This window comes from Taudactylus pleione, unplaced genomic scaffold (genome assembly GCF_031769625.1).
Source record: "Taudactylus pleione unplaced genomic scaffold, aTauple2 ptg000214l, whole genome shotgun sequence".
NCBI lineage: Eukaryota > Metazoa > Chordata > Amphibia > Anura > Myobatrachidae > Taudactylus > Taudactylus pleione.
In genome coordinates, this window is record NW_028284616.1 from 15,273,728 (window position 1) to 15,287,445 (window position 13,718).

General features: G+C 42.4%; 1 protein-coding gene across 2 annotated transcripts in view; it reads left to right on the forward strand.

Moving 5' to 3' along the window:
- HAUS8 (HAUS augmin like complex subunit 8) overlaps positions 1 to 3,433 on the forward strand; it is a 132,981-nt gene extending 129,548 nt beyond the window's left edge. For both annotated transcript variants that reach the window (XM_088478564.1, XM_088478563.1), the window contains one exon: positions 3,223 to 3,433. In XM_088478564.1, the coding sequence (XP_088334690.1) occupies positions 3,223 to 3,355 (133 nt within the window). In that variant the 3' untranslated portion in view covers positions 3,356 to 3,433. The remainder of the gene's footprint in view (positions 1 to 3,222) is intronic.
- The last annotated feature ends 10,285 nt before the right edge of the window (positions 3,434 to 13,718 follow it).

Consider the following 13,718-nt stretch of genomic DNA (forward strand, 5'->3'; position numbering starts at 1 on the left):
CGCTCTGCGGGTCCCTCGTGGGCAGCCCGGCTTGGCGCCTCAGCTGAACAGCTATGCAAGGTGGCCACCTGGTCTTCTGTCCACAACTTTTATGCCTTTGATATATTTGCCTCTCAGGAGAACCCTACACCCGAAGGAAGCATCCTATCGGCTCAGGAGCATTCCCACCTTTGAACAACTGCTTTGGGACATCCCCAATGTCTCCCTGTGGAGCCCTACGGACCCTGAAGAAGAAAAGGAGAGTTATGGTAAAACTTACCTTGGTTAAATCTTTCTTCGAAATCCATAAGGTCCACAGGGGACCCGCCCTGGCGCTCCTAGCTTCTATGGGTTTCTTTTCCTAGTCACTTGTTTCCTTCTCTGTGTGAGAATGTGATTCCTCAGTGTACCAGTCTTCCTTCTCTCCTATCCTGCTCCTGCCTTGGACTTAACAAAACTGAAGTACCCTCAGGCTGTGGCCAGGGTATAGGGAGAAGGACCGGAGCATCCTTGGATTGCAAACCTTTGCTGTTTGTTGGTGTCCAGTCCTCCAGGTCCCACCTACACCCCAATGTCTCCCTGTGGACCCTATGGACTTTGAAGAAAGTTTTACCATAACTCTCCTTTTTTTATAGTCTCTTGGTTTATCTGATTACAGTAAATTAGGACTGTTCACACCTATTTACGTTTTCCCGTCTGAGTCCTGGAACATCATCTAACAGTATGTGCTGATATTAGTGAGGGGTCTTGCTAATACATGGGAACTGGATTTATTTTTGGGAGGGGTTGGTTAAGAGTGGTAGATTGCTTTGCCATGGCTAAATGATAATAGAACATTGTAAAAGGTTCGATTTACTAAAGTTACTTTCTCATACCGAAAGGTGGTAGAATTTTTCTTAGGAAACGGAGCCATGGTAATATGAGTTATTGATTAATCCAGTCTCACACTATAATTCATATTTTTGTAGGAGACATTTTAAACACAATGGTCTACATTTTTGTTGTTGCTTTGCTAATTTGTTTTCTTCAAACAATGGTCTTTTCACTCTGCTGCTAACACATGACTAGGGAGGCCAATCCCAGCTCATTTTTTCAATCCCGGTTGCCCACTGCACACAGACTACAGTGTGGGCGGGTGCGGCCGTACAAGGGGGCGGGTTGGTATGTGGCTGCAAAGCGTGATCTTTATGATGTCACGCAGCCGCACAGCTGTAGGAGGCCTGGGGGCAGTGTCTGAACTGACGGAACTAGTGCTCAGTGCTGCCCCTGGGCTGAAGACCAGCCTCGTCAAGCTGCACATTTTAATCCCAAAAATTCTGGGATTGGAGGCAACAATCCCAGGATTGAAATACCACAATTTTTGGCCCTAAATTCCGGGATTCCGCTGATTCCGGGGTTGCCTTCCCTACACATGACTGACTAACCATGTTGAGTAATGTGCTTTTTAGTACTGCACCTCTATGCTATTAGCATATCTTAAATTGCATAATTTTGCCAATTTATGTATTGTACAGAATATGCACAGGTCGCAGGTTTCTTAAGTATCTGCATATTCCAAAAATTGCAGATATGTTTTTTAATGCAATTTACACCTAAATTTTTTTGGTGTAAATTGCGTTAATCTCTGCATCAGGCACATAGTGTTTACAACAGACAAACTGTGTCATAAGCAATAGATGTCATAAAGTGAAAACTATTGTGCAAGTCTCTTGTAAAAACACTGTACTTTTTTTAACCACAGTGATTCCAAATTATAAAAAGCAAACATTTTTTTTTTAGTGTTTATATATTGTCAATAATTATGCAGCACCGTTCAGTGTGTCATTCACATCACCTGCACCATTGGAACCTACGTTTTAAATTCCCTGGAACACAAGCGCATACACACGGGTTAATTTTTTTCTAATTTTATATTTTAAAGGAACAGCCAATTTAACCTAACATCGTGTTTTTGGAGTGTGGGAGAGCATACAAACTCCACATTACGCAAGTGAACTAAAATATTTTCATAGGATTGTTCTCTAATGAAGTTCTTCAACTCTGTGACATAATGATAATGTAGTCATTTTATTTTGCACCATTTCCTTTACAGATTTCATTAAGTAAAGTATAACTTTATAATTTATGAACTTATGTTTGAAACCAAACAAAAATCTAATATTGCACAATACACCTTTTCAAGGTATTTTTTTTTGTATTGTGAAATCACATTCATAACGGTTCTGAAAATTTTAAAGTAATACAATATTTGAAACAATCTATTCCTACAGGCACTAGAATAAATAACAAAATACAATACGTACCTTAATTGGTATCAGATGGTAGTCCAAATGCTGTGTATAAGAAAAGGTCCCTAGGTGGATGTGTTCACTCCTTTCTTAAAACTTCTTTGGGGGGTATTCAATTAGCCGCAGGGTCTACCCTGCAAGTAATTCCCAGCCAAAATCCCCGGGGTGCAGGGAAAGGCTAGCCTTTTTCCTGCGCCAAAAATTTGGTTCTCACGTGGAAACACTGATTCTGCGTAAACTCTGAATGAGGAGTTTTTCAAACATATAGCGGTTTCTTTAAATGGCTTCAGTAAGTAAGCGTACCATAGCTCTCACAATAGATAGGGATGAGCAACATATCAAGGTTTCTTTCTATAAACACTAAAGAAATGGAATGTCTATCACTAACTCACAGTAAGAGATGCAGTGTTCCTCTTTTCATGGATTACTTTTCCTGGTTTTCATAACAGTCCATTATTTCCCAAATAAAGTGCAATGGTGCTTATTAAATTTCTAAAGGCATGAATTTATTAAAAATTGGGTCCACAAAAAGAAATTAAAAACAATCCAATGTATGCCCTGTTTTAATGGAAGTTATTGCCTTCATTTGATGTGAATAAAACAGACTACATATTGTTTTTTTATTTTCCACCATTTATTGCCTCCTCATATTTATGAGTGAAAGAATGAAGTCTTAAGAAAGGAGTGAGCACATCCACCTGGAGACCTTTTCTCTGCATTTGGACTACCATCTGATACCTAATAAGGAACGTATTGTGTTTTGTTATGGATTCAGGCACCTGTAGGAATAGATGGTTTCAAACATTGTATTTCTTTGATTGTTTTAATAAATGTGGTGACATTTATATTGAACACCATCCAGGCTGCTTTGCACCATTTTGGAGAATCCACTAACTTGTTCTTGGTTCTGAAAATTTGCAATATGAGTCACATACCTTTTTTTCCTTTGTTACAGGAGTTCACACCAGGTCCTGGATTTGTCATTTAAAGTGAACAAAGAAATATCTCTACAGAGCCAGAAGTTGGTGGAGGAAAATTGTGAAGTGGAGGTGGTCAGGCAATGGTATTTTGACCAGGCAGACATTTAATTTTGAACATTACAATTTTTCTTATGGACATTTATGTAATACACCTAGATCACTTTGTTATAGTTTTTCACATCTAATAAATTATTTAAAAAAAAATTCCTGTTTTTTCACTGCTAGTTCCTATTGTATTATGTATAATATTATGGCACATTACAAAACATGAACATATTTTGCTACTAATGTCAAATATATAAAATAGAACAGATCAGCTTGTCCACCCATTTCCCTCACTACTGTACATCCTTAAAGAGCCATTTTATATTTTGTTGGGGTTTTTTTTTTATTTTATTTGTCATATTACTTTGTACACCTTATTCATTCAAAAGAGAACATGATAGTCAGTGTGCAGTATTCTCTCCCAGGTCAACTTCCTCTAGCTCTGTGAAATAGTGAAGCAAGTTAAATACTTTATTACGATTTAATTTCTAATTATACTGTCACAAAAGCCGTTTGCACTTTACAAAAAAATAGTATTCCTTTGCTGTTCTGAATTAACCCTTTGCATTACACATGTATCTCTAGCCATATGCACACCGTAGCAGATATATACATGGAACTTTCAATTATATATACAGTACATATCATTGATATGCAGCCAAACACCTATTCTGACAAATATTGTTACAGTACTCTGGCAGGTGATAAAGTACAACATGTGAGAATGGGGTTTAGGTGCGTATCCACTTGCCGACTGAGGAAGTTTGCAGTCCTTCCTTATCTTGTAGGTGCCCACACTGAATGATATGTCGTTCAATGCAGGCACCCTCCCTCACCCCCGAACATGCCCAATCTGTCGTTATCGGCAGATTGACCGGCATGTTCAGGCGATGATTGATGTCGGAAACGACTAGCAGTAGCGCGCATCGCTGGTCGTTTTCGACATTGTCATGCACGATTAATGAGCGATTGATCGCTTACGATGTCGTAATCGTTCAATCGCTCTGTTTAATCAGCAAGTGGATACGTGGCTTTAGTCTCCTGGAATTCAGGAGGTTGTTCCACCTTTTCCTCATAGGAGACCATTTTCTGCCCTAAGCACAGTTTCTTGTAGAATAATGTTTTTGGAGGTTGCTATGCTCTTTACTCCTGCACTTAACTTATCTACTCTTATACTGGCTGCTTTTCCACAATAAAGCTAATGTTGTACTTGAGCACAGATTCCAGCGTTAAGATTCCATGCTGTCCGACCCAGCCAAGCGACTTCACCCGGAGCTCAATATGGCTCACCTGGTAGTGAGAGTCATAATCTTGAATCAGTTATTTACCTGTCTTATTGCCCAGAGCTTGGCTCATTGGTTCCAGATCCATATTACCAAGAACTTAGCTATAGCTATTCGTTTGGTGGAAAATGCCTTGTTAGAAGTGGCCCTTGCCATCCCTGACTGGCTCAATGAGTTTTCAGCTTCCCAACCATTTTACCAAAGGAAACCAGCAATATGGACAAAAATGGTCAGAGTTCTGTTGCTTGGTTCTTGAACCCTGGTTGGCACATGCATCATCAGGGACAGACGGAGAGGAATCTGGAGGATCGATCTCTGAGATAGTAGCCCATAAGCTACTATAGACTAAAGTCCGCTTTGCATTCCTCAGCTTGGTAAATCCAACATCATAGTAGCTCCCAGAAAAACCTATGGGGGCTGCTTTGCAGTCGGAAATGGAGGGAAGGTGTCAGATTTCAGAGATATTTGCTACGGTCCTTCCTTAAATCCTGAGTGCTCAATGTTTGAGGTTACACCCAAAAACACACGTTATATTACGGAAATATACTTTAATAAATAAGCTTCTATCTCTTCTAACCACAGTTACATTCATCCTCTATTACCATACAATAAGATTTGTTTCATTGGCTACTCTTTTTTTCTACTGTGTCAATCTTCATAGCCAACCCCTCCAATCAAGTCCTTTGCTTTAGATTTCCTCTAGCGTTCAAACAATCCGCTAACTTGTATGACTTTACATTCTTCATTGAGGTGAAGCCCATTACTAGTGTTTAATAAATAAGAAATCAGACCAACTTTCCTAAACCAAGATTCTCAAGCACCTATTGACCTCCCTAAACTTGTCTTAAACATCGTCTTACGTTTGAATCTGTGGGCTGCTGCTACTCTCTCATTGTTAACCTGGGGTGTGGTGCTTGGTTGGAACATCATAGCCATGTGAGGGGTGGGAGTGCAGGTGTAGTTGGGCACTTCCCTTACTCCACTCTCTATCATCTTCAGCCCGCCGGTGAAGTGACGGTCCTGGAACGCAGGTCATACGTGGAGGACAATCCTGGTCACAGACCCCGCAAGGGAAGGCATGCATAAACAAAACACGGATACGCTCACCGAGCCTAGCACCCACTTGTCCCAGTGGGCCTGGTCTCCAACACCCTGGTAGTCTAGTGGTATATGTATACACTGTCGGCTGACTTACCAGTCTTGCAGTCTTCAGCTGAACTAAGCCTGGTTCAGCCAGTGGGCCTCCATGACTCTGGGCCTCAACATTTTCCACCTCAGGAATTCTTGGGGCTCTTCACCTGAGGTGCAGCACCTTCTGCGACCTCAGGGCTTCTGTCTTCACCTGGGAAGCATGTTCAATGGATGCCAACCCCCAGCGTTTCCGGTGTCTTTGCGTCTTTTCCCTTTTCTACTCTTCAGGAGCTCGTCTGTGCTCCTTCACCGCCATCGGACTCTTGGCCACTGCCTTGCCCTGACTAAGCCAGGGACGGGGCAATGAAGCAATTGGCTGGCTCGCCATTGCCATCCTAGATTTGCCCCTTTAAGTGCCGTGATTGGGACCCCTTACGTCACCTTTTACAATGGGCCATTGTTGTCTGGGCCTGAATCTCTGTAGATACAAGTCCGCCATTGTGCTCGTGGAGCGGCGGAGGGAATCCAGAGCCGCTGGACCCACAGTCACTGCCAAACTCTGTTGGTGAGGGTTAGCAGATGTTGCGAGTTTCCTCAGCCTGTCTGAATAAAGTTGTAATTTGCTTCTTTTTTTTTTTTTTTTTACTTTCACTACATGTGCTTTTACTCTTTGTGCAACAGAACATAATCTTTTGTGACCATAATATAGCCCACTACAGATGTGTCCACGTACATCTATCCTCCATGCGCTACACATAAAGCGGGAACTCTGTTTGCCTTGGTAGCGCCGAGCATCTTTTGTGCAACTTTTTACCTTCAATTGCGTCTAATTCACACAGTGATGTGAATATTTAGCACAAGCAGCTTCTGCTGATTAAAATGATATGCAGCATGCCTATTATTTATGTGTGACTGGAGGTGTATCTGCATACGAAATGCTACCTTACAGTGTCAGCGGCTGTAACACTGTAACGCAGTGTTTCACAAGCAGATACACCCGCAGATGCACAGAGAACAAAGGCAGAAGATGCTTGTGCTAAATATTCGCATCACTCTGTGAATAAGACGCATTTGAAGGTAAAAAGTCGCACGATAAGACGCTCGGCGCTACAGAGTCGCGGAGCTTCCATGTTAAGTGTAGCACGACTTGTAGCGCACGGCGGATAGATGTATGTGGTCACATCTGTAAATGCATTCTTAGGATTTCCTTCTCTCTCAGCAAATCGAGCAAAGTACTTAGATTCATCATCATGGCAGCTGCCAGAGAGCAAAGGCTAATATCATAGGACTAAAATGAGGGGGGGAGACAAGTAAAGGAGAACACAGAGGTGCAGATGAATAAGACGCATTTGAAGTTAAAAAGTCTCACAAAAAGAAGCATGCTACGAATCATGCCATGATTAGAAGGGCTGTTTAATGCGCAAGGAGGCTAGCTGTATGAGGACACATCTGTATATTATGTCACACTAAGTTTGTGTGGTTTTGTATGCAAGACTGTTCTACTTATGCTAGGCATCCGCTATACAATTATCTGTCAGGTATCTGTCCAATCTGGCTGGTTAGAATGAAAACCTGGTAATGTATGGGAGCAAATGACAATCATCCATTTGCTCACAAACACTGGAAAACACAAAAATGCTTGTCCAGACAATTGGTTAAAACACGAATTTAACCAATTTGAACAATTGTTTTTTGTCCGTTTTCCAGTGTTTAAAACCATATGCTTAACTGTCATTTGCTCCCATACATTACCAGGTTTTCATTCCAACCAGCCAGATTGGACAGATATCTGACAGATAATTGTATAGTCTATGCCTAGCATTAGATGTACAGAGCAATGTATGAGTAGAAAAGTAAAAAAAAAATATATATATATAGAGAGAGAGAGAGTGTGTCAATCCAGGGAGGATGGCACACAAGGATTTGAACAAACCGTGGAAACTGTACAGACTTGCATATGTATTGTTGAATGCTAAATCAGGCATACCTGATGATGGTTTAGCATTAGACAGAAATGTTGCACGTTTGTGCAGTTTCTAAAGTTTGTTGAAATCCTTGAGTGCCACCCCTCCCCCCTGGATTGCCTGTCTATTGAAATTACAATGTGCAAACAACTTATAACACCCTCCCCCGGACACTAATTATCCACATACAGCTCACCTGACGACCGCCGCTCTCAGAGTATCGGAATACACACTGCAAAACAGCCGCGCAATCTTTCTGAGTGATCAAGTGGCGCCCCGTCAGATGTGTCAAACTGATAAAGCTGGCTCAGTTTCCCAGCAACAGTATAAACAAGTAGTCGCTCTGGATAAAAAATGGAAGAACAAATATACAGTATATCAGTTACAGCTACACCGAGGTCAAACATAACCACCCTACTTAAAATAGATTCAAAAACAATAAGTAAGCAATCTTACATGGTCTCATATAGTAAGTATAATACGGTAATCAAATAATATATATCCAAAGCACACAGTTCTGGAACAGACTATTTTATGATGCATATAAGATTAAGGGGTCTAGTTACTAAGCAGTGTTATGAGACGGAGTGAAAAGTTTAAGAAAGTGATAAGGTGCCAGCCAATCAGCTCCCAAGTGTCATTTTTCAAACACAGCCTGTGAGATGACAGTTGGGAGCGGACTGGCTGGCACCTTATCACTTTCTTATCACTTTTCACTATCTCCTAACACTGCTTAGTAAACAGACTCCTAAGAAACATGACGTATATCCATTATCGAAAATGGATAGCTGCTTATCGAAATTAGGAGAGAAGCTTATAGATAGCACTGTAACCCAAGGGATTCATTCAATCCCCTAGGAGCAAGGGTACTTAATGTGTGTATCCAGCTACATTATTTTTGCAATAGCAACTTTCCCCTATTACCACCTCTCATTCTGGCAGGTATGTGATCAATGATCATTGAACATATGTTTGCTACACTATGTTTTGCTGTCACCCAATGTTTTGCGACAGGGTGATCACTATTGCCTGATGCTATGGCTTGTCATATGGTGCTCATATGTAGTGCCATACACTCCTTGAACTGCCTTTGGGTTTTCCCCATTTAGGCTAATCCATAGGGGTAGGTTAACATGTAAATACCATAAGTTGTAGTACATGTAACAGCAAAATTTATTGTATGCTTCTTGCCAGTGTATGGCTGGCAGAAGGTGCTGCCAACGTGCAGCATGTAACACAACCTAGGCAAGGTTAACATCCTGTTTCACAACAAAGAAAATGTAGATTATATATATACACTGGTGGCCAAAATTGTGGACACATTTTGAAATTTGAATGTTTATCAACTTCGAAAGCTTATAAAAACTGTTTCACTTCACGCAGTGCAATGATTCATATATCAAATGAAAGGAAATTTAATGCTGAATTCAACACAATAAAAAGGAGGTCAAATATTTGCATTACAAGGGAACTTATGCCGTGAAAACAACACTTAGGGCAGTAACATCATAAGTACACAGGGATTTTCACCCTATCAGTATTTCGTTGGGTATCCTTTATTTTTCAAGACCGCAGCACAGTGACGTGATCCAGGATTGTGGTGTTAAGTGAAAATGGTCTTTCGTATGCAGCAATTGCGAGAGAAGTTGGTGGGAATGTGACAACATCAGGAGTACAAAAGTTTTGTTTACGCTATCAGGAAACACAGGGCCTGATTCAGAGCCAGACGCTATTTGCGCTCGCTCATTCAGAAAAAGGGGCCGGATATTTTAATAGAGCGCTCGCTCTTTGCGGTCTGTTGACGCCTCTATGTCTGAGCGAGCGAACGAAATATGCGCTCGCTATTTTGTAAAGACGCCCCCTGGCCGTTCACATCATACATCATCTCCGCTATTTATTAGATTAATCGAGTACATTGAAAGGCGTCTGAACTGCTCGCAGTGCTTGTGGTTGGATTTTCCTACCGCAATCATGCGAACAGTTCAGGCTAAGCGACAACCAAGTAACTTGGCCGATGACGCTGCTTTGATAATTATGCACACCCTTAAAATGCCCGTTTTGACCGTTTGGCACGCCTGCATTCGGATCTCCACTCCCCGTTTTCAAGCACCTTCCCCTGTTACCACCCATAAACGCCTCATCCTGTCACTCAAATTACCAGGCACTCGCTATTTTGCGAACACACGATTTCCAACCGCACTGACTGGTTGGCGCATGCACATTACGACCCATACGCATGCGCAGATGTGCGAACATCGCTCGGAGTGAACGAGCGGCCGCTTACGAGCGTCTCTGAATCATGCCCACAATCTATACAAAACAAAGAAGGAAAAGGCCGGAAAAAGTGCACAACAGCTGTTGATAGGAGAATAAAACAAATTTGCGTCAGGGACAGAAGGAAGTCATCTGCGGCCATGAGCAGTGAACTGAGTGCAACTGGTGTTTTTGTCAGTGCAAGAACGGAACGGAAAAGACTAACGGAGGTTGGCCTAAAAGGTAGGATCCCTGAAAAAAGTCATTGCTGAATAAAAAGCAGCAGAAACTAATACAGTGGGCAAAATAACACATTGCATGGACAGAAGGTCAGTGGAAACAAGTGATATGGAGTGACGTAAGATATCGATATTTGGTAGTGATGGGAGAAAATGTGTGAGACATCGCATCGGGGAAGAGGTGCATCCAGATTTTATTCAAGCGACAACAAAGAATCCTACAAGTGTTATTATCTGGGCATGTATGACAGCAGATGCTGTAGGCCGCCTTTACGTAATAGATGGCACACTGAACAGCAGAAAGTACATTGACACCATCCTACAACCAAAACTTCTACCTTCTGTCAGGGATCTTTTTCCAGATAATGCCCCTTTTTTTTTCCAGCAGGATTCAGCTCCCTACCACACTGCACGGGCATAAAAAGAGGGGTTCACGGAGAATGACATGCAGGTGCTGGGATGGCCAGGAAACAGCCCAGACCTGAACCACATAGAACAATTGTGGTTCTGTTTGAAAAAACTGGTACATCTGAGGCGTCCATCCAATAAAAGACAATTAATTGAGGCTATAATTGTCACATGGCACCACATAAAAAAGAATGAAGAGTTAAAAACATTGGTTGGCTCAATGACTCATCGCTGTGTTGCTGTCTTGAAAAATAAAGGATACCCAACGAAATACTGATAGAACAGTAACATCATAAGTACACAGGGATTTTCACCCTAACTGTTGATTTCACTGCATAACTTCCCTTGTAATGCAAATATTTGATCTCTGTTTATTGTGTTGAATTCAGCATTAAATTACCTTTCATTTGATATATGAATCTGCTTGCGTGCGTGATTCGAAGTTGAAAAATATTAAAATTTCAGAAAGTGTCCACAATTTTGGCCACCACTGTATATATAATCTACAACACTAGCTGATGTGCCCGATTTCGCCTGGGTAGATCTTATATATTTACTGTTTCCATTTCCATCTCACTACTCTAATAACAAATTAATCCTTCACCTCTATAGCAATACTGTATATATCCTCCATCACTGCTATAGTAAGACATTACCCTCCCTCACCTGTGTACTAACTTTCCACTCACCTCTGTGGTAACACATTTCCCTCCCTCACCCATGTTGTAACACATTTGACATTCCCCTCCCTCACCTGTGGAGAAGTAAAAACCCACTCTCACGGCGTAGAAACTTCTTCCCCTCCCTCACCTCTATAGTAACACATTACCCCCCGCTCATACCTGTAGTAACACATTCCCCTCCCTAACATGTGTTGTAAAACATTCCCTTCCATCACTCTGTAGTAACATATTTGGACATTCCCCTCCATACCTGTGTAGTAACACATTTTCCTCTCACCTATGTAGTAACACATTCCTTCCCTCGCACCTGTACTAAGACATTACCCTCCCTCACCTGTGGCCTAAGAGCTATTGAGGAATCCGTGAAAACACATTTTACCTCTTTGCAGTGTTGTCTGCCACATCTGGATCATATGGTTAAGGCACACATCCACTAGACGATTAAATTGAGCGATTTAACTATATCATTATCGTTCGATAATGGTTTGAAAATCGTTGGTCGTTTAGACATCTATCATCGTACAAATATGTTGTATAACCTGACGATATCGTTGGTAGTTATCGTTCATCGTTTTGGGGCAGAAACTGGACGATTTTTTGAACGATAACGATATTGTTAATGGCCAATTGTTTAAAAAAAATCTCCCGTGTGTACCTTTAGTCAGGACACTGGGAGGAAATATTTTAGCCCTTTTCATCCCCTTAGGAGTCTAATTTCAAAAAATCCCTTAGTTGGCACCTACGTAATGGAAGGCATATGCTACCCATTGTTTCTAGGTCCAGAGGTTTCAGCTGGGCTTTGATGAGTCAGTCAGGACATATACACACAGGGCCTGATTCAGAGCCGCTCGTTCGCTCCGAGCGATGTTCGCAAATCTGCGCATGCGTATGGGTCGTAATGCGCATGCGCCAACCAGTCAGTGTGGTCGGAAATCGAGCACTCGCAAAATAGCGAGTGCCTGCTAATTTGAGTGACAGGATGAGGCGTTTGTGGGTGGTAACAGGGGAAGGTGCTTGAAAACGGGGAGTGGAGATCCGAATGCAGGCGTGCCAAACGGTCAAAACGGGCGTTTTAAGGGTGTGCATAATTAACAAAGCAGCGTCATCGGCCACGTCACTTGGTTGTCTCTGAGCCTGAACTGTTCGCATGATTGCGGTAGGAAAATCCAACCACAAGCACTGCGAGCAGTTCAGATACCTTTCGATGTACTCGATTAATCTAATAGCGGAGATGACGGATGCGAGCGGCCAGGGGGCGTCTTTACAAAATAGCGAGCGCATGTTTCACTCACTCAGACATAGAAGCGTCAACAGACCGCAAAGAGCGAGCGCTCAATTTAAATAGCCGTCCCCTTTTTCTGAACGAGCGAGCGCAAATAGCGTCCGGCTCTGAATCAGGCCCACAGTATATAATATATTTATATATATATATATATATATATATATATATATATATACACACACACATATTTACTCTAAATATAATCTATATACAGTCCCTGGTTTAGGGGGCCTGCCTGTTCGTACCGAGCCAGTCAGAACTAGCATTGTGCCCTGTTGCTTAGCAGCAGCCTAGAGAGGGGAGAAAGTCGGACTGAGCAAGGTCACTTGAGACCGTCTCCAACGAACCCATGAAGATGCCCTGATGCAGATATAGGAGCCAGTGGAGGCATAGCTATCAGGAATTTATTAAACCAAAACAACCACCGGAACACCATCGAATGATTTCCATTCGATGATAGCAAACATAGGACTGCCACCATCAAAAGGTAAAAACTGCCATCGAAACAAAAACATTGATGGTTAATATCCATTCAATTTCGATGTTCATCCCTACGCTGAACCTGCAGGTGGACTCCACCCACCACTGTGAAGTGCTCTCCAGCGTGATGTTCCCTCCCAGCCACACGCCCTCGGTGAACAGAAGGCAACTCCCATGGAAGTCAGCGCTGTACTCAGACAGAGGTACCATGGCGAGGAAGCTCAACAGGAAGCCAAGGAAATAAAGGGTACATTGTGCAAAGAGGACATTGCTCTTCGCCATGTTCAGCAGCTGTGGAGGGGTGCGCATGGAAGTTGCAGAAATATGCACAGGTGCCCTGGGGAATGCTGCTGATAATGCTTATGGTAGCTACAATACAAATCTGTCATCCATGATCCTCCTGCCCTTCCCAGCACATCCCAGTGACCGGGCTCCAGCCAGTTGCAGGACAGCAGCAGTGGTGGTTATGGTGAGACGCAGGGGGTAGAAGTGAGAAGCAGGGCTGTGGTGAATTGCAGGGGGCAGAAGTGAAAAGCAGGATGCTGTCGTGAGATGCAGAGGGCAGGAGTAAGAAGCAGGAGGCTATTGTAAGAAACGGGACTATGGTGACATGGCATAGGTTGTTATAAAATGCAGGGGACTGTGGCGAGATGATATTGCTACCGTGCGAAGCTGGGATGGGTCGCTAATGTGTGTTATGTGT